Source organism: Amphiura filiformis, chromosome 20, assembly GCF_039555335.1.
Source record: "Amphiura filiformis chromosome 20, Afil_fr2py, whole genome shotgun sequence".
In the NCBI taxonomy this organism is placed as follows: Eukaryota; Metazoa; Echinodermata; class Ophiuroidea; order Amphilepidida; family Amphiuridae; genus Amphiura; species Amphiura filiformis.
This window is the reverse complement of record NC_092647.1, coordinates 4450356-4477475: the sequence shown is the minus strand read 5'-3', so window position 1 is coordinate 4477475 and position 27120 is coordinate 4450356. Positions and strand designations below refer to the sequence as shown.

The 27120-nt window shown below is 37.4% G+C and overlaps 1 protein-coding gene across 1 annotated transcript in view; it reads left to right on the top strand.

Annotated features, from left to right (window-relative positions):
• The window catches only part of LOC140143002 (fibronectin-like), a 55921-nt gene that overhangs the window by 17223 nt on the left and 11578 nt on the right, over positions 1–27120 (top strand). Inside the window, exons 2-17 of the mRNA XM_072165029.1 lie at positions 284–457; positions 930–1031; positions 1249–1542; positions 2650–2826; positions 3104–3205; positions 3813–4127; positions 4848–5024; positions 5371–5472; positions 5955–6266; positions 7887–8222; positions 9324–9632; positions 10351–10656; positions 12590–12622; positions 23145–23301; positions 23965–24104; positions 26019–26132. Coding sequence (XP_072021130.1) covers positions 284–457; positions 930–1031; positions 1249–1542; positions 2650–2826; positions 3104–3205; positions 3813–4127; positions 4848–5024; positions 5371–5472; positions 5955–6266; positions 7887–8222; positions 9324–9632; positions 10351–10656; positions 12590–12622; positions 23145–23301; positions 23965–24104; positions 26019–26132 — 3150 coding nt within the window. The remainder of the gene's footprint in view (positions 1–283; positions 458–929; positions 1032–1248; positions 1543–2649; positions 2827–3103; positions 3206–3812; positions 4128–4847; positions 5025–5370; positions 5473–5954; positions 6267–7886; positions 8223–9323; positions 9633–10350; positions 10657–12589; positions 12623–23144; positions 23302–23964; positions 24105–26018; positions 26133–27120) is intronic.

Genomic DNA, 27120 nt, shown 5'->3' with positions numbered 1-27120 from the left:
TGTAGTAACAAATTCATACTTATATAGTCCACTTTTCCGGTTATAGCTTAATTAGCGTATTGTGAATCAAATACTATTTTAATTACCTATATCTCTATGTACATATATATAAATTGTGCCTGGTGAATTTTGGTATGCCCCAATAACTTGACTGTCACTTTAGAACAAAAGTTCTAAATCACACAGAATACAATCTTGACTTTTCCCTTTCTTGATATCCCTTTTCTTTTAGTTGAACAAAATTATTTAAAATTTTAACATAATATCTTTCTTATCATTTCAGCTAAGCCACCAGCTCCCCAATACACTCTTGAATCCACCACACCAACCAGTTTTACCATTGACCTGACACCACCATCTGTCTCTGGGATAAGAGGATACAAGGTGCAATATCAAGAAATAGGAGGGAAAAAGAAAGAGGTAACCATTGGTGCAGTTACTGAATATACTATTGACGGTAAGAAATATTTTTACTTACATGTATGTTTATTATCCGTTTACGTTCCGTTGTGCTACAGACTGTTTACTGTACTCAGTGGGTGCGCCACATGGGAAGGCATGGGTATGCCCCAAAATCTAAACTCTCCTCCAGATGTCCCCAGTAAAAAGCCAAAATTACGAAACTTTTGACTTTTAACGGCAATTGTGGGCAATACTTGTTGACCCCCCCTCAAATTCCCTTTTCCCCAATGCCCCCCCCCCCGATAATATTATGCTTCCGTCACGGGAAAAAGACTTATTATGGGTGTTCCAGGATTGTATAGTCTGCTCTAAAAAGAGAATAGAGCGATGGAAAAAAGAATTAGGGTAAATTGCATAAAGTGCGCCAATTTTCAGGGGCAAAATAGACGTTTTATTCCAACCCCTGCACACGACTTTTGTGCCCGTTTATACCAATTAACTTCACGGATTCTGTGTCATTTTTACAGGACTGAAACCTTTAACTGCATATAGGGCTAGAATCTTCACCAAATCAACAGGAGGAAATGGTAAATTCGGAGGATGGAAAAGCGTGGCTACTATGGATGATGGTATGTGAAAAAAAAGTTCTGTTTGGGGTTGCCAAAAAGATGTAAAACAGTGCTCTTGTTTAGATATTTTTGTATTAAGGGCAAGAAAATCTGTCTGTGTTTAAAGAACAGTGCAATGTCAATACTTTTCGACAATATTCATTTTAGACCATAATAAAATTTTGTGTGAAGTTACATTACTCTGACATACTGTATTTTCTTATTTACTTACATAAAGCGCCACCACCAGTAATACCAGAAGCTCCACAAAACCTGGCCGCCAATCCTACGACAACATCTGCCAGTGTCACTTGGGAAGCCCCATCAGATAATAGTGCAGAAATCACAGGTTATAAACTCACGTACGGTACACTGGATAATCCTACCGCGAACACCGTAAATCTGGACCCAACTCCAATGCAAACACAATTAGATGAGTTGACGGATAACACACAGTATCGTTTGTCATTACTCGCGTACAATGCCGATGGCGAGAGTTCACCAGTATCTGCTGACTTTCAGACGACTCGAGGTAATACAAGTTTAGAGTTTACACAGATTTCGGGGGGATGTCGGGTGGAATACAATATGTGGGTTGTTGTCATCAAAGTAATGTAGGTAAACAATGACCGACCTGTTTTCTTTTTGCTTGTAACTCGAAACTCTACATTACAGATAGGTCAAACTATACTTTTCCAGATTATTCCTGCTTCAAAATTTGATATGGCGATAAAAAATGGCTAATTAAGTTCTTACTGTATCTAATTGATAAGTTTAAAGTTATTGGAGTTTGATTTTGATATATACTGTGCCCAAAAAGTATCAGAACACTTGGGAAAAATCCTAAAATCCCAATCATGCATATTATGACACACCATTGAATCCAATGTGACCTCAAGAAGTAAAGTTACAAGCATTTGATTAGGCAAAAGTGACAAACTGGTATACACAAGGCGATAAGACTCCAACAAGCACAACAAAGAGACAAAACAGTTTCTTCAGTCAAGCTTTATTTAAAGCAGTTAGTTTTTATTTCGGTTTTGTTATTCTCTGTACTTTTCACAACTTTTTTTATTTTCTTTTGTTTCAGTTTTCTTTTGCCCTTTTTGTTTTAAATTTAAATAAAAAGTCGCGCATAAAACAAGTTAGCCATCCACCGCTCCAAAGCCAGAAGAAGTCTAGTCTGTGGATTTTTGAATAGGTCAGTTGTCACTTTTAAAACTGGACCTTCGTCTAGTCAAATGCTTGTAACTTTACTTCTAGAGGTCACATTGGACTCAATGGGGTGTCATAATATTCATGATTAGGATTTCGGAAACATTTTTGGCGCAGTATAACTTCGTTGGGCTCAGTGTCGAAAATCAAAGGTTTTAGATGGTAATAATAATTGATTACAATAACATGTCTTGGGCGTGTTTACGTTGCAAAATACCCGGATGACAGCGGATAATTCCTGAATCTAGTAAATTCGTACTTTAACCTCATTATTGCAACATACACACACGCCACCATCCACAAGAGCATGAACAGCAACTTTTTGTAATGCACATAACATAAAAGAAACCAAATATATCAAGAAAACACACAATAATGTAGCTGGAATTAAAATTAATACAATTGTCGATTGTTTTCCATTTAGTGACGCCACAGCCTCCTAATTTTAGTCTTTTCTCGGCAACTCCGACCAGCATCACCATCTCCATAACGCCACCAGCAATCTCCGACTGGTCCGGATACACCATGCAATGGTCAAAAGTGGTCGAAGGCAAGAAAAAGCTGGAAACCTTAGGCGCCGTAACAGAATACACTCTAGAAGGTGAATAAAATGTAGTGTGATGATTATATCCGTTTTAATATGAAATCTTAGACATCTCTAAGAAAGATGTCCCCATACAGAGGTTTTATCCTAGCATGGTTTGAGGATGCTTGAAGAAGAAGAAGATGATGATGATGATGATGATGATGATAACGACGACAACGATGACAGTAATTGCGATGGTGATGGTGATGTTAATGGTGATGAAAACGATGACTAATTATTCTTTGTATGTTCTTCCATTCTATTCCATGTTTTTATTGGTGTGTATTTTAAGGGCTGGTTGCTGCAACTACATACAGAGTTCGGTTGCTAACAAAATCAAGATCAGGCTCAAGTAAATACAGTGATTGGCAGAACGTAGCTACTATGGAAGATGGTATGTTTATCTCAATATTTAGTAAGCACGCACATATCTCTCCACGTGTATTTAATTATACCAATGTACTGAATTTAAATATAAAGAGACGAAATAAAGGAACTCCGGTCTACGGAACCGACGGGGAATTTTGGGAAGATTTGCCACAAAGTATTTCTGAGCGAATGATTTGAATATAGGCCTACACACCCATGCGAATTCCGAAAAGTTCATGTAGATAAAATTTTCTTTGTTTTGAATATTTGATAATTTGGCTATGTATATCATAATAATATGAAGCAAATAGTTTTCTTGACAACTCTTAAGAAAGTTACCTGTGTAATTTTAAGTATTAGCAAAAAATAATACCGTATAGCTTTCAAAAATTTACACGGTTAAGGCACCAGAAACAAATATGTTCGATCTTTGGATCGACCGTCGATGCTGCTTCGCGGCTTGTTATTAATAAACCAACTAATTTATCAGAATTACGCTTAATTTATATTTTATTACAATTAGCAATAGTAAATTAATTGTTTTCTTTAAAACTTTAAGAGCCTAAATCCGTCCGTAGAACAGGGTTTCGTTTTCATCGGCTAAAACATTATTATAACTTATTTATATGAAGCACCACCAACAACCCCTGAACCTGTGGCACCTATAGTACCGGAAGCTCCACAACACCTGGCCGCCGATCCTACGACAACATCTGCCAGTGTCACCTGGGAAACCCCAAAAGATAATGGTGCTGAAATCACAGGTTATAGACTCACGTACGGTACATTGGATAATCCTACCGCGAACACCGTAAATCTGGACCCAACTCCAACGCAAACACAATTAGATGAGTTGATGGATAACACACAGTATCGTTTGTCATTACTCGCGTACAATGCCGATGGCGAGAGTTCACCAGTATCTGTTGACTTTCAGACGATGCAAGGTAATTCAGGTTTTTAAGGTTACACCCAATTCGGGGAGGAATTCTGGGTGGAATGTATGTGGGCTGTTGTCGTCAAAGTAATTTTAAATGTAGGTCAAAGATTAGCCTTTGACCATTTTGCTAATAAGTCGAATCTGTACATCACAGATATGTCAAACTATACTTTTCCTGGTTATACCTGTTTAAAAACCTGATACTTACTGTATTAACCGATTTAAAGGTAAGTTAGTGGGGTTTGATTTAAAATAACAATCCCTCTGATTGGTTATTACATGATATCTTCACTTTTAACAATCAGAATGGAGCTTTACAAATAAATCAACTCAATTGTTTTGCGTGGTGAAATTATTCTAACAATGTTGCTGATTGGTCCAATTGATAATGAAAATTTCTTTTTGGCCAATCGGCAGGTAGTTCTCATGGGGCTAAAGATAAATTAGTGGGGCTCACTGTCTAACCCTAAAGGAACACACCACACCCACCACCCCATCTAACACACACACACACTATAAACAGGAACTTTAGGCAATGCACATAAACGAATATTCCACAAAAACATGCTTTAAAACCACCAATATAACCCTTAACAATAAAATAAGGTAGCCTGACACCAAATTTTAATTTGGTGTTAATTTTAATTTTAATTTGGTGACCTATTTGTATTTTTAATACAAATTTTAATTGTATTAAAATAATAATTGTCGATTATGTTCCATTTAGCGAAGCCACAGCCTCCTAATTTCAGTCTCTCCTCCGCATCTCCGACAAGCATCATTATCTCCATAACGCCACCAGCAATCTCCGACTGGTCCGGATACACCATGCATTGGTCAAAAGTTTCCGGAGGCAAGAAAAAGCTGCAACGTTTAGGCGCAGTAACAGAATACACTCTGGAAGGTGAATAAAATGTAGTCTGATAATATATTATAATTGTATCCGTTTAATACGAAATCTCGACTTGATGATTGCATTAAACATCTAAGAAAGACGTCATCATACAGAGGTTTGACTGAAGTACTAGTATATAAATAAAATGATGACGAAGATGCTGATTATGATGATGACGATTACGATGATGATGATGATGATGATGATGATAATGATGATGATGATGATGGTGATTATGATGGCGATGGTGATGATGACAACGACGATGATGGTGATGTTGATTATGATGACGACAATCATTCTTTATATGTTCTTCCATTCTATTCCATTTTCTTTATTGGCGTCTATTTTTAAGGGCTGGTTCCTGCAACTACTTATAGAATTCGGATGCAAACGAGGACCCTATCAGGAAAAAGTAAATTCAGTGGTTGGGTGAATGGAGCTACTGTTGAATATGGTATGTTATCTCAATATTTAGCCATCTCTTCAAAACGTATAATTATTAACACGTCAATGTACTGAATAAGGAGACCAAATAGAGGAACACCCTTCTATGGGACCGATTGACCAATTTTGGAAATTGGCCAAAAACACCAAGTCCTAATGAACAGCCAGCCATTTCGAAAATTTAGGATAATAATTATCGTATTTTTATACATAACACTATGTATACTTTCAGTCATCTGGGATTTGATCAATTAGGTAATTAAATCTGGTCAACCAGAAAAACTCACTTTTGGTTAGATGGAATCACCGGCCAAAACCTTTGGCCTTCAGCTGGGTGGATGATTTAGGGCCATCCGAGGTCAATCGATGAGGAAGTCGTTGCTGAAGGCCAAAGGTTTTGGCCGTAACGTCGGTTCTTCCATCCAACCTAAAGTGAGTTTTTCTGGTTGACCAGATTTAATTACCTACTATATCTTATTTATTTACATGAAGCACCACCACCACCTGGACTTGCTGCACCTATAATACCAGAAGCTCCACAAAACCTAGTTGCCGATCCTATGACCACATCTGCCAGTGTCACTTGGAACGCTCCAGGAGATAACGGTGCGGAAATCAGAGGTTATAAACTCACGTATGGTACTCTGGATAACCCTACCGCAAGCACAGTAAATGTGGACCCTTCTCCAACGGAAACCGAATTAGACGGATTAACAGATAACACACAATACCGTATATATTTGGTCGCATACAATGCCGATGGCGAGAGTGATCCAATAACCGTCGATTTTCAAACATTAGAAGGTAGGTAACGGTACTTTCACTGAGTAAACAACTGGGAAAAAACCCAAAAATAAATGTTTCAGACGATGGTGGCCGACAGTCATTTAATGCGGCAACAGCCAATAGCGTAAACAAAACAGACAATATGACGGCAACACTGCCTGGACGTTGGACGCCCCGAGCCGAAGTGCGTTTTTAGCTCTACTAGCCCCGTTACAGAAAAAAATGCACAAAATATATTTCCCATTGCAATGTATACATTTTCCCATGAAAATAAATAATTTTGGATACCAAATGAATGTGAAGAAAAAAATCATTATAGCCGGGAGTGGGATGTAAACTCGGGACCCTTCGCGTGTCAGGCGAAGATGCTAACCGCTACACCACGTATTTCAGTATATATATATCATAACATATCGTGCGTTATTCATACAAAAAATTCAAAAAACAGTACTTACAATGAGGTTCACGAATTTAGACTGATAAAATAGTGCTTGATAACATGCATACACTTTTAGAATTATTTGAGACATTTTTGTGTTTACGTTTAAAACCAATGACGACGTCAAAATTCAGTCAATCTTGGTCACCCCACCCCCTTGAAATGTTCAGTAATAGCAGTTTGCTCAACACCCTATTTCCGGGCCTGTTTATTACATTTGGTGGTTGTAACCCAGCAAACACAAAACATTTACGACATCATTCGCAAATGGTTATAAAAGGTTGCCAGAAAACGTTTAAATGTCGGGTTATATAAAGGGTATATAAAGGTTATAAAACGTTTTCATAACATTCAAAAACATTTTATGATAACTTACTGCAAATATTCTAACATAAGGTTATTTAAGTGTTGACAAAATATTTGGCAAAAAAGTTTGCAAAAAATATTTTACAATAACATTTTTAAAACATTTTACAAATATTTTTTGTATATTTTTGTAGTGTGTTTTCATAAATCGTTTTAAAACGTTTTCATGACCTTTATATAACCCGACATTTAATGTTATTAAAACGTTTTTACCAAAACCAAAAACCAAAAATATAACTTGTATAAAACGTTTTTAAAACGTTTTGTGTTTGCTGGGAAGTCGCTGATGGCAAAAATATACTTGCAAAATAAAGATATGAACTGTTCAAACCTTTACTAAAAGAATAGAATAAAAGAATATTAAAGGATGACTCCGGCAACCACAACATTTTGTCTAATATGCAAGAAAATAATTATCAAACACGAATCACATAGTTTTATTTAAAACAAATTCATAGTGACCATAAAAATGAAAAAAAACACTCGTCTCTCAACACGCGATATTCAAAATTCCCGGGCGTCGAAATTATCGAGTGCAATGACGTCCCAGCAATACAATAAAGGCTGGCGAAAAATGAGCACTAATAAATAACCATTACGTCATTACACTTAGACAATTCGGCGCGGGAATTTTGAATATCGCGTGTTGAGAGCCGACTGTTTTTATTTGTTTTTATGGTCAATATGAATTTGTTTTCAATAAAACCATGTGATTCGTACTTGATAATTATTTTTCTAACATATAAGGCATAATGTTATGATTGCCTGAGACACCTTTTAAGAAAGGGTAATTTTTACTAATAATATTATGTAAATGACATTTTCTTCTACAGAAAAACTTCCACCACCAGCAGTTGAAATACTACAATCCAGTACAAAAGAAACCGCCATTGACGTAACATGGACATTACCCGAAACGACAACAGCTAATGCTATTGGACACATTTCTGTTAGCTTCGGTGAATATGGCACACCGCTTGAAGATTTGCAGACTTCAGACTTTGCAAGTAATACCGTGACTTTCACTGCAGAACAACTATTACCTGCAACGAGATACACTGTATCGGTAGTTACCGTTAATCAACAGGGACGGAGTGAACCGGTGATGACTATAATTGAAACACTTGCACCCGCTCCTGATCCAACGAATCCACCACCGCCTCCACCAGGTAGTACATCGTTAGAACGTTGGGTAATCTTTATGCAATGTTCAATTGTCAACTAATCACTCTAATACTAGTATTCATTTTTTAAATAAAATCCCTACTGATTTATTGTCGTTTTGATGAGGTATACTGTTAATTTTTTGATTTGTATATTATCACTTTGAAAAGACGATCTTATCAACATGGATAATTTCCGTTTTATTTTAACATTAAAGGCCCATTCAGTGATTTGCTCATCTGGACGATCGTAAAGATCATTTTGGCACCTTTGTCATTGTCATAAATGTGTTAACATAGCCTGCCTGGTTCAGCCGAAAGCCGTGTATTGAAGACAAAAATAAGGATTTACATGAATCTGTAATTTATATACTGAGAGTATAAATTAGCTACATGTATTTGAATTGGGCTTCAAAGGCGGCATATTATGTAGGGCGCAGTCGAGTCACTTCACGCCGAATCGCGAGCTACATATGCACCGCGTTTCATCGCGCATGTTTCACACGCGTATGCCACTGTCTTGGGAAAGCCAAATAGACTAAATTATTCTTTTATATGTTAATTTTTTGTATGATTTTTAATATTCGAATAATATATTTCCTGACGCATATGACATCTTGGATGGACCATTCATTCAATTTTTGGAACTTATCATAGTCGGATAATTTCAGGGGAGCAGTACTTTAGACCATTTGGACCGGTTCCAGTTCTTATATAAGTTGATAATAACGATTTCAAAATAGGGAAATTGTCGGAAACCATGGTCTGAAGGCTGTAAAGATGGACTTGTTCAATAAAGCTGAATCATTCATTGTATGGGTCCATTCCAATTCTGCCAGGGGCCGGTTGCCTGAAATTTTCCGAGCTGCCACGATGATTCAGTACGACCTTGCAACTGGTTGTAAACGCTCCATATCTCATCATTCAAACATAAGTTAGATTTAATGGGAAAGGGGGCAGAGGAGACAGGAACTGACAAACAGATGGATTCACGAAGAAAATCTTTTATGCCAGACAAGCAAATCAGTGGCAATGTCCAATATTTGAAATAATTACGTAATATTATCATTTATAGTGTAATCAAATTATCTTGTCTTTTTGTTGTAGAGCCGACTGCACCAGAAGTGCCTAAAATTCCAAACACGCCACAAAATCTAAGGGCTACATCTATAACAGAAATCTCTGCTCGTCTGATATGGGAAAAACCAATAGGCAATGGTGCCGATATAACAGGATATGTTCTTTCATACGGCCCTATGAATGATCCTGTAGCAAACACACAGACTCTGCCTGTCAGCCCTACACAGTTTGATTTATATGGGTTGCAAACAGATGTTCGATTCAACGTATATGTAACGGCGTACAATCGAAAAGGCCAAAGTAATCCAGCTGATATTGAATTTACGACATCCTCAGGTATGAAAAGAAATTAATTTAATAGTCAAGTTCCTTTTAGTTAAGAGGGCATTTCGTGATGTAAGCATCCTCTTTATAGGCTATGTGTCAACAGATATCTACGAAAAAAGCTTATTTCCTGAATTTCTGTTGACCTGGTCATCGACTTTGGGAGTTACCATCAGTTGCATTATGTTATAATGAACGGCAGGCTATACTGTGTTGAAATTTTAGCGTTTTCATTTTAGGGTATAATCAATAGATTTCCTAGTTGCTCAAACTCCAAATACAAAAGCAACTAATTTTATTGAGGGCGTTTCTTAAGTATATGCTTATAGACGGGTTTTTACGGTATATTGCAATGCCCCATAGACCACTGTGTTGACTTCTGACATAAAGTACAAATTGAACCAAGTATTTGTCAAACGACGAATCTTAGAGAAAGGTTATGAACACAAACATTATCGAGTCCTAGGTTATTCTAATGGTATAAAGATCTCAATTTTGTTAGGTAATTTGGAAGGATGAGGATCACGAAGTGCCACTTAAAAAAAAGGTACATACTCGAGGGGTAGGTCCGGGTGGAGGGGGCGTTGTTCAGCAAACACCACCTTATTAGAAGGTTACATTTGGAATACTTCATTTGCTTTCTAAGACCTCAACTCAAACATGTTCTCAAAATAACAAATTCTCTCTATTGATGGTTAGCATTATGTGCCTCTATGTTTCATCTCCTCAGGAAGAACAGTCCCACCTCCAGTTGAAAACGTCCAATTCTACCCGCAACAGCATTCTATCTATTTCTCCTGGATCTTACCAAGGACAACGTCAAGAGACGAAGTCAACATCATCAGGTTTGGGATTGGTCCATATGGCACCGCAATAGATTACTTACCGATGATTAGCTTAGATAAAGATAGTCATACATACACTGCAGTGAACCTTACGCCAGGGACTTTCTATACGGTGGCGATATTTACTCAAAATTCGGAAGGGGCCGGTGAACCTGTAACCTTGACAGTAAACACAGACCGTCCTATTCCAGGTAATGTGTAATAATGTCATTATTGTAGTCAAAATCCTCGAAAGTGAACTGATTTTAATTGTATTGTCAGATTTATGGTGCATGAATTGAAAAAAAAACACTCTTGTAACAAGTAATTTTCGAGAAGAGTAGCAATAGGAGACAAAAGTCTGTGATCGGTTGAAAAATCCGTGAAAAGTGGAATCTAACACAGATTTTTCAACCAGTCACAGATTTTCCCGGAAAATTGTCTCTTAGCAGTCCAAGAGAACGCCAAATATGGATCAGGAGTATTACATAATAATACCCTGCTATGACAATAGCTGCACTAGGTTAATCGTATAATCTCCTTATGTGGTTAGCATGGCTGGGCCAGGAAATCCACAAGGTCAGCCAATGTATGTACATGTATTCGGTACATGTGCTATATGTTTTACAATGGGTGATAAATTTCTGGTTTGTTTTATTTCAAAACGCAACATTCGATATTCTAAAGCTTGGTCCAAATCCAAGAGAAGAACCAACTCTAGTAATTTATGTGGTTTCAAATTATATCAGACGTTGCATTTTTGATATAAATGATGTTTGTTGATGTGCACAGTTTCCCATTAGATCATAACATGCTGTTGTACATCCAATGTCAAAGGTCTTTTAATCCATATTTGGCGTTGTTCTGGGACTGCTTAGTAAACATAGCACATAAAGTAACTACTCCGTTTTATAAGCCACCTTTATTAGTAGTTCAATGGCACAAATATCCGAAATCAACATTTTGTTACAGTCTTTTTTTAATTTGATACCTCATTTATGTAAAATGACCAAGAAACGACGGGGATCTCAGGCCCAAAAATCTTCAACATCAAAAGTGACACTTCATGAGGCTGACAATGTGCAACCTTCAACACAGAAAATGCGCATTCGTGTTTGAATGCATACAAACATTTTATAAGTAAAGGTGGAATTAAAAAGACTAGTTCACGTCTGACGTCACTCTCAATCAAACTCCCTACCATCCTTGATTAGTTAATAGGAAGGTTGATTCATCTTGTACCAATCAGAGAAAAGGAATCGCAGAAAATGTCGAAAATTCCGCACTTTAGCCAAAAAGCAGCTTTTCTCGGCATTGTTGATATGGTGTCTTCTGGAAAGCAAGTTTCCTAACTTTTGAGACGGTTTGTATATTTGTAGGCGCAAAATGAACCAAAAGGCGCTCTGTTTTACCGCCGTGTACTACAACAACTCAACATCACGACACTTGTAAACAAACCGTGCACGATTTTGACTAACAGATGACGTCAAAGTAGTCTTTTTAATTCTGACTTGTGCCGTAACAGGTCATTGATTTGTTTTGGACGATTACCGACTTTCTGGTCCCAGATCTCCGTCGTTTCTTAGTCAATTATCACAAATGAGGTGTCAAATTAAAGGAAACATCTTTGATAACAAAATATATTTTTGCTTTATTGGACAACTGACGAACAATGTTGGCTTATAAAACTGAATACCGTAAAACCTCTTCTACAAGCATTATTTAGAGTGCTTTTGATGAAAGCTAGATTAATACGGACAGCCCTAAATATCCCAATACAATAGATTGGTCTTACAATAGTATTAATGTTTGTATTATATGCTTGGATTGGTAATTTATTTGCTCAAACTCCATAATGTTATAATTTGGTTCTAAGCTCCCCTGATTTAAGCGAGTAATTGATAGTTGAAGTGAGGGATTATGTGTATTTTTTCTATAACACATTCAGTTCTATTATGGTACCGCAAAGCATATTGGGATACTCCCTTTAGCTGCTGTGGTTATGACCTAATACATGTAATATATTATGAGAGTGGTGCAAGGGGTATCGCTTGGCTGCTGAGTGGGAGTCATTGCTAATAAATAAAATGGTGCCTCTAATATAGGTCATGAGAATAATTACCATTTGTTTACTTTTTGTTTCAGTTCCTACACGGCCACCACCTCAACCAGATAAAGGTAAGTTATAATCTTATTAGTTTTAATTCAGGTTGTAATTTATAGCTGGGATACATTAACATGATAAAGCAGAAAATTAAGTGTAAGACTTTGAGTACCAACCGAGGTTCTCCAGGCAATTTGTAAAAAAAGTGGGATAAGCCATGTTTTTCAGATTTAGTCATTAAAACAGAAGTAATGCAGTGTACTTTTTAAAATAAATACTTAGTAGGAAATGGTTTAAGGTTGGTCTTAACCCTGAAATTATGGAAATTTTCGGGCCTCATAACTGCTAAATTCGTCGGCTGTATTCCATAGTGGCGTATAGTGATTTTTGGTCATATTTTTGAAAATTGGCACATATGTTTTTAATGACGTTCTCTTTCATTTTTTCTAAGTCTCATCAGTCATAATTAGCTAATGAATTAGTAATTAATTAATTAAATATGGCGTATAGTTAAAAAGTGACATTTTTTGTATTCCACAGTGGCGTATCGACCATACGCCACTTTGTATACACATTTTATAATTAAGAAATATCGGCAAAAATAAAAAACTTTGTATGTCATAGTGGCGTATACCTCGCTACATGTCATAGTGACGTATCGTGACCTATACGCCACTATGGAATGAAGACGACGAAAAGTAACGCCATAGGGATTACACGGCGATCGAGGTGGCGTACGGTTAACATTAGGTTAGGGTATTGCGTTTTGCGTGTTTTCCATAGTGACGTATAGTTTTATACTTATTGTTGTCAGTTTACCAACAATATTATGTATTTATTTACTTTGAAAAATATATAGAAATAAACTCTACAAATTCAAAGTATAGACCTCTGGAAAAGGCAACCGTTACTACTAGTTTCACAGCATACCCTCACTTACGATCATTGGGTATACCGATCATCAGACGGATAATTTGTCATGGTTTCAACTCAACACAAAAGCATATACATGTATATACATTCTGTGGTGTCAAAACCAGGACAAACCTAGCCATTCCAGCACAGTCTTTACTCCAAAAGTAGTCGAAAGTGCTCAACCACTATAAATAGTGGGGGCGTAATATAACAAGTATTATTTTCAGGTGACCAACTTTGGAATTAAAAGTGCTCAAACCCATTACAGGTGAGCGTAGAAACAAATTCAAAGTATAGACCTCTGGAAAAGGCAACCGTTACTACTAGTTTCACAGCATACCCTCACTTACGATCATTGGGTATACCGATCATCAGACGGATAATTTGTCATGGTTTCAACTCAACACAAAAGCATATACATGTATATACATTCTGTGGTGTCAAAACCAGGACAAACCTAGCCATTCCAGCACAGTCTTTACTCCAAAAGTAGTCGAAAGTGCTCAACCACTATAAATAGTGGGGGCGTAATATAACAAGTATTATTTTCAGGTGACCAACTTTGGAATTAAAAGTGCTCAAACCCATTACAGGTGAGCGTAGAAACAAATTCAAAGTATAGAGACCTCTGGAAAAGGCAACCGTTACTACTAGTTTCACAGCATACCCTCACTTACGATCATTGGGTATACCGATCATCAGACGGATAATTTGTCATGGTTTCAACTCAACACAAAAGCATATACATGTATATACATTCTGTGGTGTCAAAACCAGGACAAACCTAGCCATTCCAGCACAGTCTTTACTCCAAAAGTAGTCGAAAGTGCTCAACCACTATAAATAGTGGGGGCGTAATATAACAAGTATTATTTTCAGGTGACCAACTTTGGAATTAAAAGTGCTCAAACCCATTACAGGTGAGCGTAGAAACAAATTCAAAGTATAGACCTCTGGAAAAGGCAACCGTTACTACTAGTTTCACAGCATACCCTCACTTACGATCATTGCCCAGCAAACACAAAACGTTTACAAAACGTTTTTGTTAGGTTCTGGTTAGGTCTTTTACGTCTTCGTCTTCCAAAACGTTTTAAAAACATTTTTAAAACGTCGTGATTTGGTTATAATGTTGAAGCTTTAATTTCGTTTTATTAGGACGTTCACAGGACGTTTTGTGGACGTTATAAAGTGTTAATGTTATTTTGCGATGTTTATAAAACATTCGCCTGTAACGTTCTCCAAACATTTTGCGCCGACGTCTGTTAAACGTTTCTTAAGCTTTATCCATAGAATATTGGAAATGTACAATAGAATGTAGGCCTAAAAGAAGTAGAAATTTGATTTTAATTTATTCATAAACGTATTACATGAAGATGCCGCGTTTATTTGCATTTTGCCATTTTGTTCTAGTCAATTATTTATATACTCTTGCATAAATAGTTCTATATACCTAATGTCAAATATTTCAAATAGTGAAAGGGAAGTTAGCCTCGATCAAAGATTTAAAATGATCCCGGGAAAACGATGTATATGTGCCTATACGTATACTCTCACTTTGTGTCTTGACCTCAAGACTATAATAGCGCCCACGCATATTATATGGAAAGACATTGGAATGTCACAGTTGAACTTGACCTAACGGTTACTCGCCGAAAGCACAGTGCTGTGTACAGTACAACGTGTATGTACATATGTATCATAACTGTGCTATTATGCCGTAATCTCACGGTGAAACATGGCTCCGGGAATAATTCCTCTATGTATATCATCAAAACAACATTTTCCAAGGAGTGACATTTTCAGGTAGGCCTATTTATATTAAAGTGACGTTTTTTCCGTGATTTATGTTACCGACTATAAACCACTTCCCTCTGAAAACGGAAAGTGTGGTGTAGTCTTTGTAAATGTAATGCGAGTGTCTTGTTGGTACATGTATTGGCGGTAGATACAATTATATTATAAGGTACCAAACATAATAATTATCCCAAACAGGCATACAATGGCGTGTTTCTGCTTATCGTGTATATTTTTCCCGGGATCATGCGGATATCCTGCCGGTAAAATACAGAACCTGCTGCTGCTGCTGTCGAACATGGAACTGTTGAGGTCATACGTATTACCTGGTGTGAAACATTATTACTATCATCATGGTAGACGTATCACTACACACGGTTCTCGTGTTTATACTACAGAGTTTTCGTCCGGAGTTTCCGTCACTTGGTCACTGTAAAACTGCCATGGACCGCGTTTTTTTCCCAGGAGCCGGACCTATAGTTTTGTATATTATGTATATTATTTTTGGTACTTTTGTAAAGTGTACTAGTAAAAGTTGTCTATACGTCATTAAAATGTTCTAAAAATGTTGTAGAAACGTAACATACGTTGTCTCATGGTGGCAAGTGCGTCCTGCAATAAAAACAAAATATGCAAAATAACGTTTTTTACGTTCCTATAACGTTTTCAGGACGTTTTGGACGTTTCTACAACGTTCGTAGAACGTCCGTTGCGTGCTACAACGTCCGATACGTTTTCTGTAGGTCCTGGGTGACCGAAAGAAAGGTTTTTAAAACGTTCTTTACGTTGTGAAAACGTTTTTAGAACGTCTCTTAATAACGTTTTTAGAACGTCGAAAACCTTCAACAAAATTACGTTTTAAAAACGTTTTATCAAAACGTCTGGAAAACGTCAACGATACGTTCTCAGAACGTTCAGAGAACGTTATTTGGTTAGCTGGGTGGGTATACCGATCATCAGACGGATAATTTGTCATGGTTTCAACTCAACACAAAAGCATATACATGTATATACATTCTGTGGTGTCAAAACCAGGACAAACCTAGCCATTCCAGCACAGTCTTTACTCCAAAAGTAGTCGAAAGTGCTCAACCACTATAAATAGTGGGGGCGTAATATAACAAGTATTATTTTCAGGTGACCAACTTTGGAATTAAAAGTGCTCAAACCCATTACAGGTGAGCGTAGAAACAAATTCAAAGTATAGATCGGTATACCCAATGATCGTAAGTGAGGGTATGCTGTGAAACTAGTAGTAACGGTTGCCTTTTCCAGAGGTCTATACTTTGAATTTGTTTCTACGCTCACCTGTAATGGGTTTGAGCACTTTTAATTCCAAAGTTGGTCACCTGAAAATAATACTTGTTATATTACGCCCCACTATTTATAGTGGTTGAGCACTTTCGACTACTTTGGAGTAAAGACTGTGCTGAATGGTTAGGTTTGTCCTGGTTTTGACACCACAGAATGTATATACATGTATATGCTTTTGTGTTGAGTTGAAACCATGACAAATTATCCGTCTGATGATCGGTATACCCAATGATCGTAAGTGAGGGTATGCTGTGAAACTAGTAGTAACGGTTGCCTTTTCCAGAGGTCTATACTTTGAATTTGTTTCTACGCTCACCTGTAATGGGTTTGAGCACTTTTAATTCCAAAGTTGGTCACCTGAAAATAATACTTGTTATATTACGTGTCGCTCTTTATAGTGGTTGAGCACTTTCGACTACTTTTGGAGTAAAGACTGTGCTGGAATGGCTAGGTTTGTCCTGGTTTTGACACCACAGAATGTATATACATGTATATGCTTTTGTGTTGAGTTGAAACCATGACAAATTATCCGTCTGATGATCGGTATACCCAATGATCGTAAGTGAGGGTATGCTGTGAAACTAGTAGTAACGGTTGCCTTTTCCAGAGGTCTATACTTTGAATTTGTTTCTACGCTCACCTGTAATGGGTTTGAGCACTTTTAATTCCAAAGTTGGTCACCTGAAAATAATACTTGTTATATTACGCCCCCACTATTTATAGTGGTTGAGCACTTTCGACTACTTTTGGAGTAAAGACTGTGCTGGAATGGCTAGGTTTGTCCTGGTTTTGACACCACAGAATGTATATACATGTATATGCTTTTGTGTTGAGTTGAAACCATGACAAATTATCCGTCTGATGATCGGTATACCCAATGATCGTAAGTGAGGGTATGCTGTGAAACTAGTAGTAACGGTTGCCTTTTCCAGAGGTCTATACTTTGAATTTGTTTCTACGCTCACCTGTAATGGGTTTGAGCACTTTTAATTCCAAAGTTGGTCACCTGAAAATAATACTTGTTATATTACGCCCCCACTATTTATAGTGGTTGAGCACTTTCGACTACTTTTGGAGTAAAGACTGTGCTGGAATGGCTAGGTTTGTCCTGGTTTTGACACCACAGAATGTATATACATGTATATGCTTTTGTGTTGAGTTGAAACCATGACAAATTATCCGTCTGATGATCGGTATACCCAATGATCGTAAGTGAGGGTATGCTGTGAAACTAGTAGTAACGGTTGCCTTTTCCAGAGGTCTATACTTTGAATTTGTTTCTACGCTCACCTGTAATGGGTTTGAGCACTTTTAATTCCAAAGTTGGTCACCTGAAAATAATACTTGTTATATTACGCCCCACTATTTATAGTGGTTGAGCACTTTCGACTACTTTTGGAGTAAAGACTGTGCTGGAATGGCTAGGTTTGTCCTGGTTTTGACACCACAGAATGTATATACATGTATATGCTTTTGTGTTGAGTTGAAACCATGACAAATTATCCGTCTGATGATCGGTATACCCAATGATCGTAAGTGAGGGTATGCTGTGAAACTAGTAGTAACGGTTGCCTTTTCCAGAGGTCTATACTTTGAATTTGTTTCTACGCTCACCTGTAATGGGTTTGAGCACTTTTTAATTCCAGAGTTGGTCACCTGAAAATAATACTTGTTATATTACGCCCCCACTATTTATAGTGGTTGAGCACTTTCGACTACTTTTGGAGTAAAGACTGTGCTGGAATGGCTAGGTTTGTCCTGGTTTTGACACCACAGAATGTATATACATGTATATGCTTTTGTGTTGAGTTGAAACCATGACAAATTATCCGTCTGATGATCGGTATACCCAATGATCGTAAGTGAGGGTATGCTGTGAAACTAGTAGTAACGGTTGCCTTTTCCAGAGGTCTATACTTTGAATTTGTTTCTACGCTCACCTGTAATGGGTTTGAGCACTTTTAATTCCAAAGTTGGTCACCTGAAAATAATACTTGTTATATTACGCCCCCACTATTTATAGTGGTTGAGCACTTTCGACTACTTTTGGAGTAAAGACTGTGCTGGAATGGCTAGGTTTGTCCTGGTTTTGACACCACAGAATGTATATACATGTATATGCTTTTGTGTTGAGTTGAAACCATGACAAATTATCCGTCTGATGATCGGTATACCCAATGATCGTAAGTGAGGGTATGCTGTGAAACTAGTAGTAACGGTTGCCTTTTCCAGAGGTCTATACTTTGAATTTGTTTCTACGCTCACCTGTAATGGGTTTGAGCACTTTTAATTCCAAAGTTGGTCACCTGAAAATAATACTTGTTATATTACGCCCCCACTATTTACAGTGGTTGAGCACTTTCGACTACTTTTGGAGTAAAGACTGTGCTGGAATGGCTAGGTTTGTCCTGGTTTTGACACCACAGAATGTATATACATGTATATGCTTTTGTGTTGAGTTGAAACCATGACAAATTATCCGTCTGATGATCGGTATACCCAATGATCGTAAGTGAGGGTATGCTGTGAAACTAGTAGTAACGGTTGCCTTTTCCAGAGGTCTATACTTTGAATTTGTTTCTACGCTCACCTGTAATGGGTTTGAGCACTTTTAATTCCAAAGTTGGTCACCTGAAAATAATACTTGTTATATTACGCCCCCACTATTTATAGTGGTTGAGCACTTTCGACTACTTTTGGAGTAAAGACTGTGCTGGAATGGCTAGGTTTGTCCTGGTTTTGACACCACAGAATGTATATACATGTATATGCTTTTGTGTTGAGTTGAAACCATGACAAATTATCCGTCTGATGATCGGTATACCCAATGATCGTAAGTGAGGGTATGCTGTGAAACTAGTAGTAACGGTTGCCTTTTCCAGAGGTCTATACTTTGAATTTGTTTCTACGCTCACCTGTAATGGGTTTGAGCACTTTTAATTCCAAAGTTGGTCACCTGAAAATAATACTTGTTATATTACGCCCCACTATTTATAGTGGTTGAGCACTTTTTGACTACTTTTGGAGTAAAGACTGTGCTGGAATGGCTAGGTTTGTCCTGGTTTTGACACCACAGAATGTATATACATGTATATGCTTTTGTGTTGAGTTGAAACCATGACAAATTATCCGTCTGATGATCGGTATACCCAATGATCGTAAGTGAGGGTATGCTGTGAAACTAAACTGCTCAAAGAAAGAAAGTCCGCAGTCATGTAACTCGTCCTACTTCAAAACCTGATCTTGTTATGACAATTTGATTGATACGGTCGTGTGCGGGATCTTGTTAGCTCTAATTTGATACCAAATTTACTACCAAACACTCAACAGTAACAAGGAGTGATACCAGTTTATGGCATTTGGTGCATTTTCAAAAGTTGCAAATCAAAACGATACACGCGGTCGAAATTGCTTAGCGTGGCAATGTGGTCAAGCTTGTTTGCCCACGATGAACCCATGTCGACTATCCGAAGTGCGCGCTTTATTCAATTGTTAATTTAAAACGCATGGATTGTTACAGTACTTTACTGATGAATACTAGGGCACGATGCGATCGATATGACCTAGCGGTTGTTTCGGGCTATGTTAATGGTCGTACTCTGCCATTCACCTACAGATCCGCGTGCTCCGTTTTTAATTTGCAACTTTTGAAAATGCACCAAATTTCATATACAGGTATCAATCTCTGTGAATTTAGAGTTTTGGGTAGCAAATGTGGTATCAAATTGGAGCTAACCAAATTCTGCACACGCCTTTATCAATCAAATTGTCATAACAAGATCAGGTTTCGATGTAGAACGGGTTACATGACTGCGGACTTTCTTTATTTGAGCAGTTTAGTAGTAACGGTTGCCTTTTCCAGAGGTCTATACTTTGAATTTGTTTCTACGCTCACCTGTAATGGGTTTGAGCACTTTTAATTCCAAAGTTGGTCACCTGAAAATAATACTTGTTATATTACGCCCCCACTATTTATAGTGGTTGAGCACTTTCGACTACTTTTGGAGTAAAGACTGTGCTGGAATGGCTAGGTTTGTCCTGGTTTTGACACCACAGAATGTATATACATGTATATGCTTTTGTGTTGAGTTGAAACCATGACAAATTATCCGTCTGATGATCGGTATACCCAATGATCGTAAGTGAGGGTATGCTGTGAAACTAGTAGTAACGGTTGCCTTTTCCAGAGGTCTATACTTTGAATTTGTTTCTACGCTCACCTGTAATGGGTTTGAGCACTTTTAATTCCAAAGTTGGTCACCTGAAAATAATACTTGTTATATTACGCCCCCACTATTTATAGTGGTTGAGCACTTTCGACTACTTTTGGAGTAAAGACTGTGCTGGAATGGCTAGGTTTGTCCTGGTTTTGACACCACAGAATGTATATACATGTATATGCTTTTGTGTTGAGTTGAAACCATGACAAATTATCCGTCTGATGATCGGTATACCCAATGATCGTAAGTGAGGGTATGCTGTGAAACTAGTAGTAACGGTTGCCTTTTCCAGAGGTCTATACTTTGAATTTGTTTCTACGCTCACCTGTAATGGGTTTGAGCACTTTTAATTCCAAAGTTGGTCACCTGAAAATAATACTTGTTATATTACGCCCCCACTATTTATAGTGGTTGAGCACTTTCGACTACTTTTGGAGTAAAGACTGTGCTGGAATGGCTAGGTTTGTCCTGGTTTTGACACCACAGAATGTATATACATGTATATGCTTTTGTGTTGAGTTGAAACCATGACAAATTATCCGTCTGATGATCGGTATACCCAATGATCGTAAGTGAGGGTATGCTGTGAAACTAGTAGTAACGGTTGCCTTTTCCAGAGGTCTATACTTTGAATTTGTTTCTACGCTCACCTGTAATGGGTTTGAGCACTTTTAATTCCAAAGTTGGTCACCTGAAAATAATACTTGTTAGAAATAAACTCTATTTAGTTAACTACCGAAGTTTCACATTATTTACAAAATATGATGAATATCTGATTTACACAACTCGATTTTAAATTGGTATTTCTTCAAACCCGATTTTCTCGAAAAGTTGTTTATTCGCGATGCCTCACTATACGCCACTATGGAATACAGCCGACGAATTGTCGTTCTAAAGTATATAAAAATATACACCTGATTTAGAATGGCAAAGACTTGTTAAATTCATCTGTGAGGTCAAATTTGGGCCAAAATGCTCCTTTCTGGCCCAATATTCCAAAAAAAATCGTCGCCAGAGTGCTACACTATCCAGTTTTACAGGAGGAGCATATTTGTGTTTTGCGTAGCCGTTTGTTTCCAAGTAGCCATAAAATGACATGGGAACTATAATAAATGGTGTTAAAGTTAATAAATAGATGAATTATTTACTGATTAAGATGTCGTAAGTGCCACTTACGATAGTGTTGCACTCAAATAGAAATTAGTGTAGAGTGCAACACTATCGTATGTGCCACATACGATAGTGTAACATTGACTGTTAAATTAGGATATTCGTAACATCGGCTCAAATTGCCAGTATCTGTCATTTTATGTTATTTAACAACTGTTAATTTAATTAGGCACATAATATAATAGGTAGACACCTTTTGCCCTAATGTTATCTCTCAAGATTTATTACTGAATCTAAGAATAAAAACACTGGATTTGTCGTCTCTATTACCAGCCATGGGAGCTATGAACTTACCCTGCTTGGGGACAACGCCTGCAGTCGAAAGCATCACAGTCAGATGGAAAAACAAAATTAGCGTGCAAGACTATCGTAAGTGGCACATACGATAGTGTTGCACCACCCATAGTGGGTAGGAGAACATGAAAACTAATATGAGATACTGTATTAGGATCACATATTAAGTATCATGTGAGAGTATACTCTTGTACTCCAGAAGACAGGATCACATATTAAATATTTGACACCATAGAATATAAAAACTAGTAATTTGATAAGTTAAAATATGATTTTTAACGGAATAAATCTAAATAATATGATTATGCAGTTTATTCCGTTAAATATTTACACCATAATTGCCCTCATTCTTCAGGCCCTGCCCTCTATCGGGTGCTAATTTAAAGTTTAAGCTTGATTGCTATTGTTTCTTTGTAAGCCTGCGGCGCAACCTTGAACAATATTGTCCTTGAGACCATTTTTGGTGCGAATTTCTCACAAATTTGGTCAAAATTCAAAAAATAGAAAAACGGTTCCTAGATATTCTGGCGATTCACAATACGATGCGCCGATTAGCGGTTGCGCTTACCCGTCCAAATTTTTATTCACATATTATGTGTGTGGGGGACATTCGGTCTGAATTGTCAAAAAATGGCTGAAAAGAACAACAAATTGGTCAGTTTGCCGAAAGGTGGGGGGGGGGCCACGCCCCCCCCCCCCCCCACACGGATTGACGCCCATGCGTTGGCTTTGGATGCCGACATGTTCCCATTATGCACTGGGTATTTTGACCTCTCCCCAGCAAACGCTGGAGGCGCATGTGAATCGATCGAATCCTGCACTATGTGGCCAATATCATCATATTTAGTTATTGTAGTACCTAATTCGTTCCAAACACTTTATGTTGCAGGATATGTTGGCCATACACCACCAGCTCCTGTTGAATTAACAGCGACAGTTCTTGACCCTACTACCATAAAAGTGAATTTTGTGGATCCTACGATTCAAGGACGAAACTATGATGAACGATATTATACATTGAGATACAAAAAAGAAGAAGATAACAAGTAAGTTATGCAATTCATGTAAAAACATTTTGTGTCTGTAAACACAGCCTCATTATCCTCATTCTATATACTTGGAGGGCGAGTTGGCGTAGCGGTTATTCCCTTGCCTTGCACCACTGAGGTCCCGGGTTCAAGCCCCGGCGCGGCCCAAGGACTCATGTGCACTTGGTTTATCCCGATTCCATGTTCGCTCTCGCAGGTTTTCTCCTGAATCTCCGGGTTCCTCCTGCTTTAAAAAATCGGTGAATAATTGTTTGGTTATCAAAAACTTCCTTCACCAATGGAATTTTGGGAGCTGCATAGATAATTGGTGGATGTTACAATCTAAGTGCGGATAGGTTTGCGCCAAGTTCGGCTGCAACCAGATCTGGGAAAAGGCGCTATATAAAAAACTATTATAAACTATTATTATATCACCATCATCGACTGCTCAGTACCAGAAGTGGGTAAGTGCAATAGCTGCTATGTGTTGCAGCCATGTGGAAATGAGTACAATATACTGTTTATATATTGCTAAATGTCAGTATGCTTCGACTATATTTATAAATACGTATTTATAAATACGAACGAGAGCACCTTCGCGCTGCCATAACAGCTTGTATAAATCTACACCATTATAACCATATTGGCATAATTATGCTTATTATCTATGGTTCATTTCAGCTATCAATACATGAATGTACGTGAAACGCCCTATACATTGGAATATCTTACGCCAGAAGCTACCTACCAAATCGATGTGAAAACTGTCATAGATAGACACACACAGAGTCCATTCACGGACAAGGCTTACGTTTTTACGGGTAAGTATTATAGTTGTATTGGAAAGTGGCTGGCTCTTTTTTTCATGATTTCTTTGATAATTAAGCATTTTGTGACCATTTTTGGTGCAAATTTCTCACAAATTTGGTCAAAATTCAAAAAATAGAAAAACGGTTCCTAGATATTTTTACCAATTCTGGCGATTCACAATACGATGCGCCGCTAGCGGTTTCGCTTACCAGTATTATAGTTGTATTGGGAAGTGGCTGGCTCACATATTTCGTAAATCAGAAAACGTTCCGTAAATTATTACGTTTTCTACAAATGAGCTACATATCGATATCGGGCTTCTCAATATGCCTATCAATATTATTATATCAAACATAGGTGAAACTTAACAATGAAGCCTACGAAATGTACCCACCTATGGGAAATTCGAAATAACAAGAATTATTGATATGATTTTAAATATTGATCCAAAGACAAATAATTCCTACCTCGGAATTTTCAGAGGGTAGTCCATCTTTCATTAGCGAGTGAGTGACTGCATGTATCGTCTGAAAATTCCGAGGTCGGAATTATTACCTTGTATTTGGATCACAAATTTAAATCAAAATCATGATTCACACCAACACAGATGAACTTTCATGAACAAAAACTATTGCTTTGCATCAGGAGATATTGAACCAATAATGTTGGAAAGACATTTGTATCTCTTTTCTGTGCGCCACTTAAAGGTATTTGGTTAGATATTTTCGTATTGTATTTTGTGCCTCACGTTGCACAGTGTATTTTACCCATACAAAAAATCATTCTGTACGGACCGTACCGTGCATGCACAGATCACAGACATTGACGCAATCAACCAATCAGCAGTTAACCCAATGACGTCATCGCTGCATTTTCATTGATAAAATTCAAAATCGTTCAAAAACACGAATTTTTGATTGCAGATATTTAATTTTTGTATTTATAAATGTCAATGTCTATCTCAAATTAACATTGTGTATTATCGTAGCGTTGAATGCGCTGAAGCTTGTGAGGCGGATCCCTTGCAAATTTGGCGGATCTTTTGTTTTTTGTGACATTAAAAATCCATCTTTCGCATGGCCGGTAGGGGGGGTGTGTGTGTGGGAACGGGGTTCAGCTATGCACGCGCTGCATGCATAAACACTAGTACTGCTGACTGAGTGTACCATCGTAGCAGGGTGTAAAATATACAACAAAGTCAATGTTTAATCTCAAATACGTTATGGGGGTAAATATAAGCATTTGAATAATTTAACAATAATTGAATATGAAAAATAAATGAACATGAAAGTTCATGAGTGATTTTACAACACATTAGACTGTTGGAATAATAGAGGTGCTGCAGCTTTGGAGCAAAGGCAATATGGCGCATTACTTTGGGTAAATTGCACTAGCCATTTTTATATTAGAAGTAAACACGTGTTTCACAATGGCCCATAGAACGGTATGTGTGGTATACCAAAATTGGGAATGAGGCTATCTTTTTCATTAATAACATCTAAACAGAATATATTTTGAGAAATTATGAGAAAGATATATGAGCTTCCTTCTGATGCCAAAATCTCCATTTTCATAGGAAAAAGTGGGGGATGAGGCTGTCGATCATGTCACCGATCTTAAGTTATTATTTTCTTTGTGTTAAAGGCCGATTTATTTGATTGTGCTTACACTTCTATAAAAGCATTGACATTTTCTAATTTTCACCACTCTGGAACCTGTGCTAGCGCCCTCATGTTTTGAGCTCTAACAAAAACTGATTGAGTGAACATAAATTGGAATATACGTACATGTCTTTGATTCTAAATTCAGTTCTTGCAGTCACATTGTTTTTAATTCGTGTTTAATGTGAAATTAAATTCAGTTTCAAGCATGTTTCTTGTTTCATAAAACAATCTGCTTATAATATTATTTTCAAATTGTACCAGGTGAGAAGATACTACGAGATGTGACAGCAGTGCAGCTAATGGTAACTGGTCCAGGACGTATAAAAGCTATTATAAATTGGATTCCTCCAGAAAATCCATCTCAACAAATAACAGGTCAGTTTTGAAGGAATTTCTCCGAGTCGTAAAATATATTGTGAATGGTGTCCGTGATGGTGAAGCTTCGCATATTGTAGTCATAACAATTATAAATTTTGCCATATCCGCAAAATAGTCAATTTTCCAAACATAAATTTTTCAATTAGTTGTATTTCATAAAGGTCTATGTATTGGAGCTTCTATCTTTAAGCTTGACTGGTAATTCAGAAATAATTGACGCATTTCTATTTTTACACAAATTTGATTTGTTCGGGCTTTGACAACCCTGGATAACCCAAGAAAAGCTATATTAAAGCTTATTTCCATTGGGGTCCATTTTGAACACCGGGACCATGAGATAGATAGATATATAGATAGATAACAATCTTTATTCAGGGTATTTCATTCAGTTTACAAAACCTGGGACCAGAGCGGAAGCCTGACTTCAATCTACAGATGTTGCCAATTAATTCAGACAAGTCAAATCACAGCAAATTTCCACCGCCGGGAATTGTACCCGGGACCTCATGCACTAAAGGCAAGTGCCCTAACCATTAGGCCACACTCTCCCGAATTCGCTTCCCGAATGCGTTTCATATGAGACCATCGGAGTTACTACGGTTACTTGACACAAACGTTTTGCAATCAAAAGGATGTATGAGGTACTAAACCAGTCACATTAGGCCATCTTTGATAAATACAACTTTAGGCTTATACCCGGGGCATATGTTAATTTGCTTTTAAAAAAATAACAGAGTTATCAGTAGCGGCAAGCATGAGCAGGGACCTCACTCTGGACCCACACCTAAAATCCGATACCTATCTAATTCCCACATTCCATGCGGTAATGCTCCTTGTTAAATCATCCTAGAAGGAATAAATTAGAATTTTGGAAGATGTGAGTATCAGTAGCTTTTCATTAGAAAAAGTTAGAGGACTTCTCCCATGTGTGGTGAATTGACTACGTAATAATCATACACTCAAGGGTATAGGCCAATTGTACGTA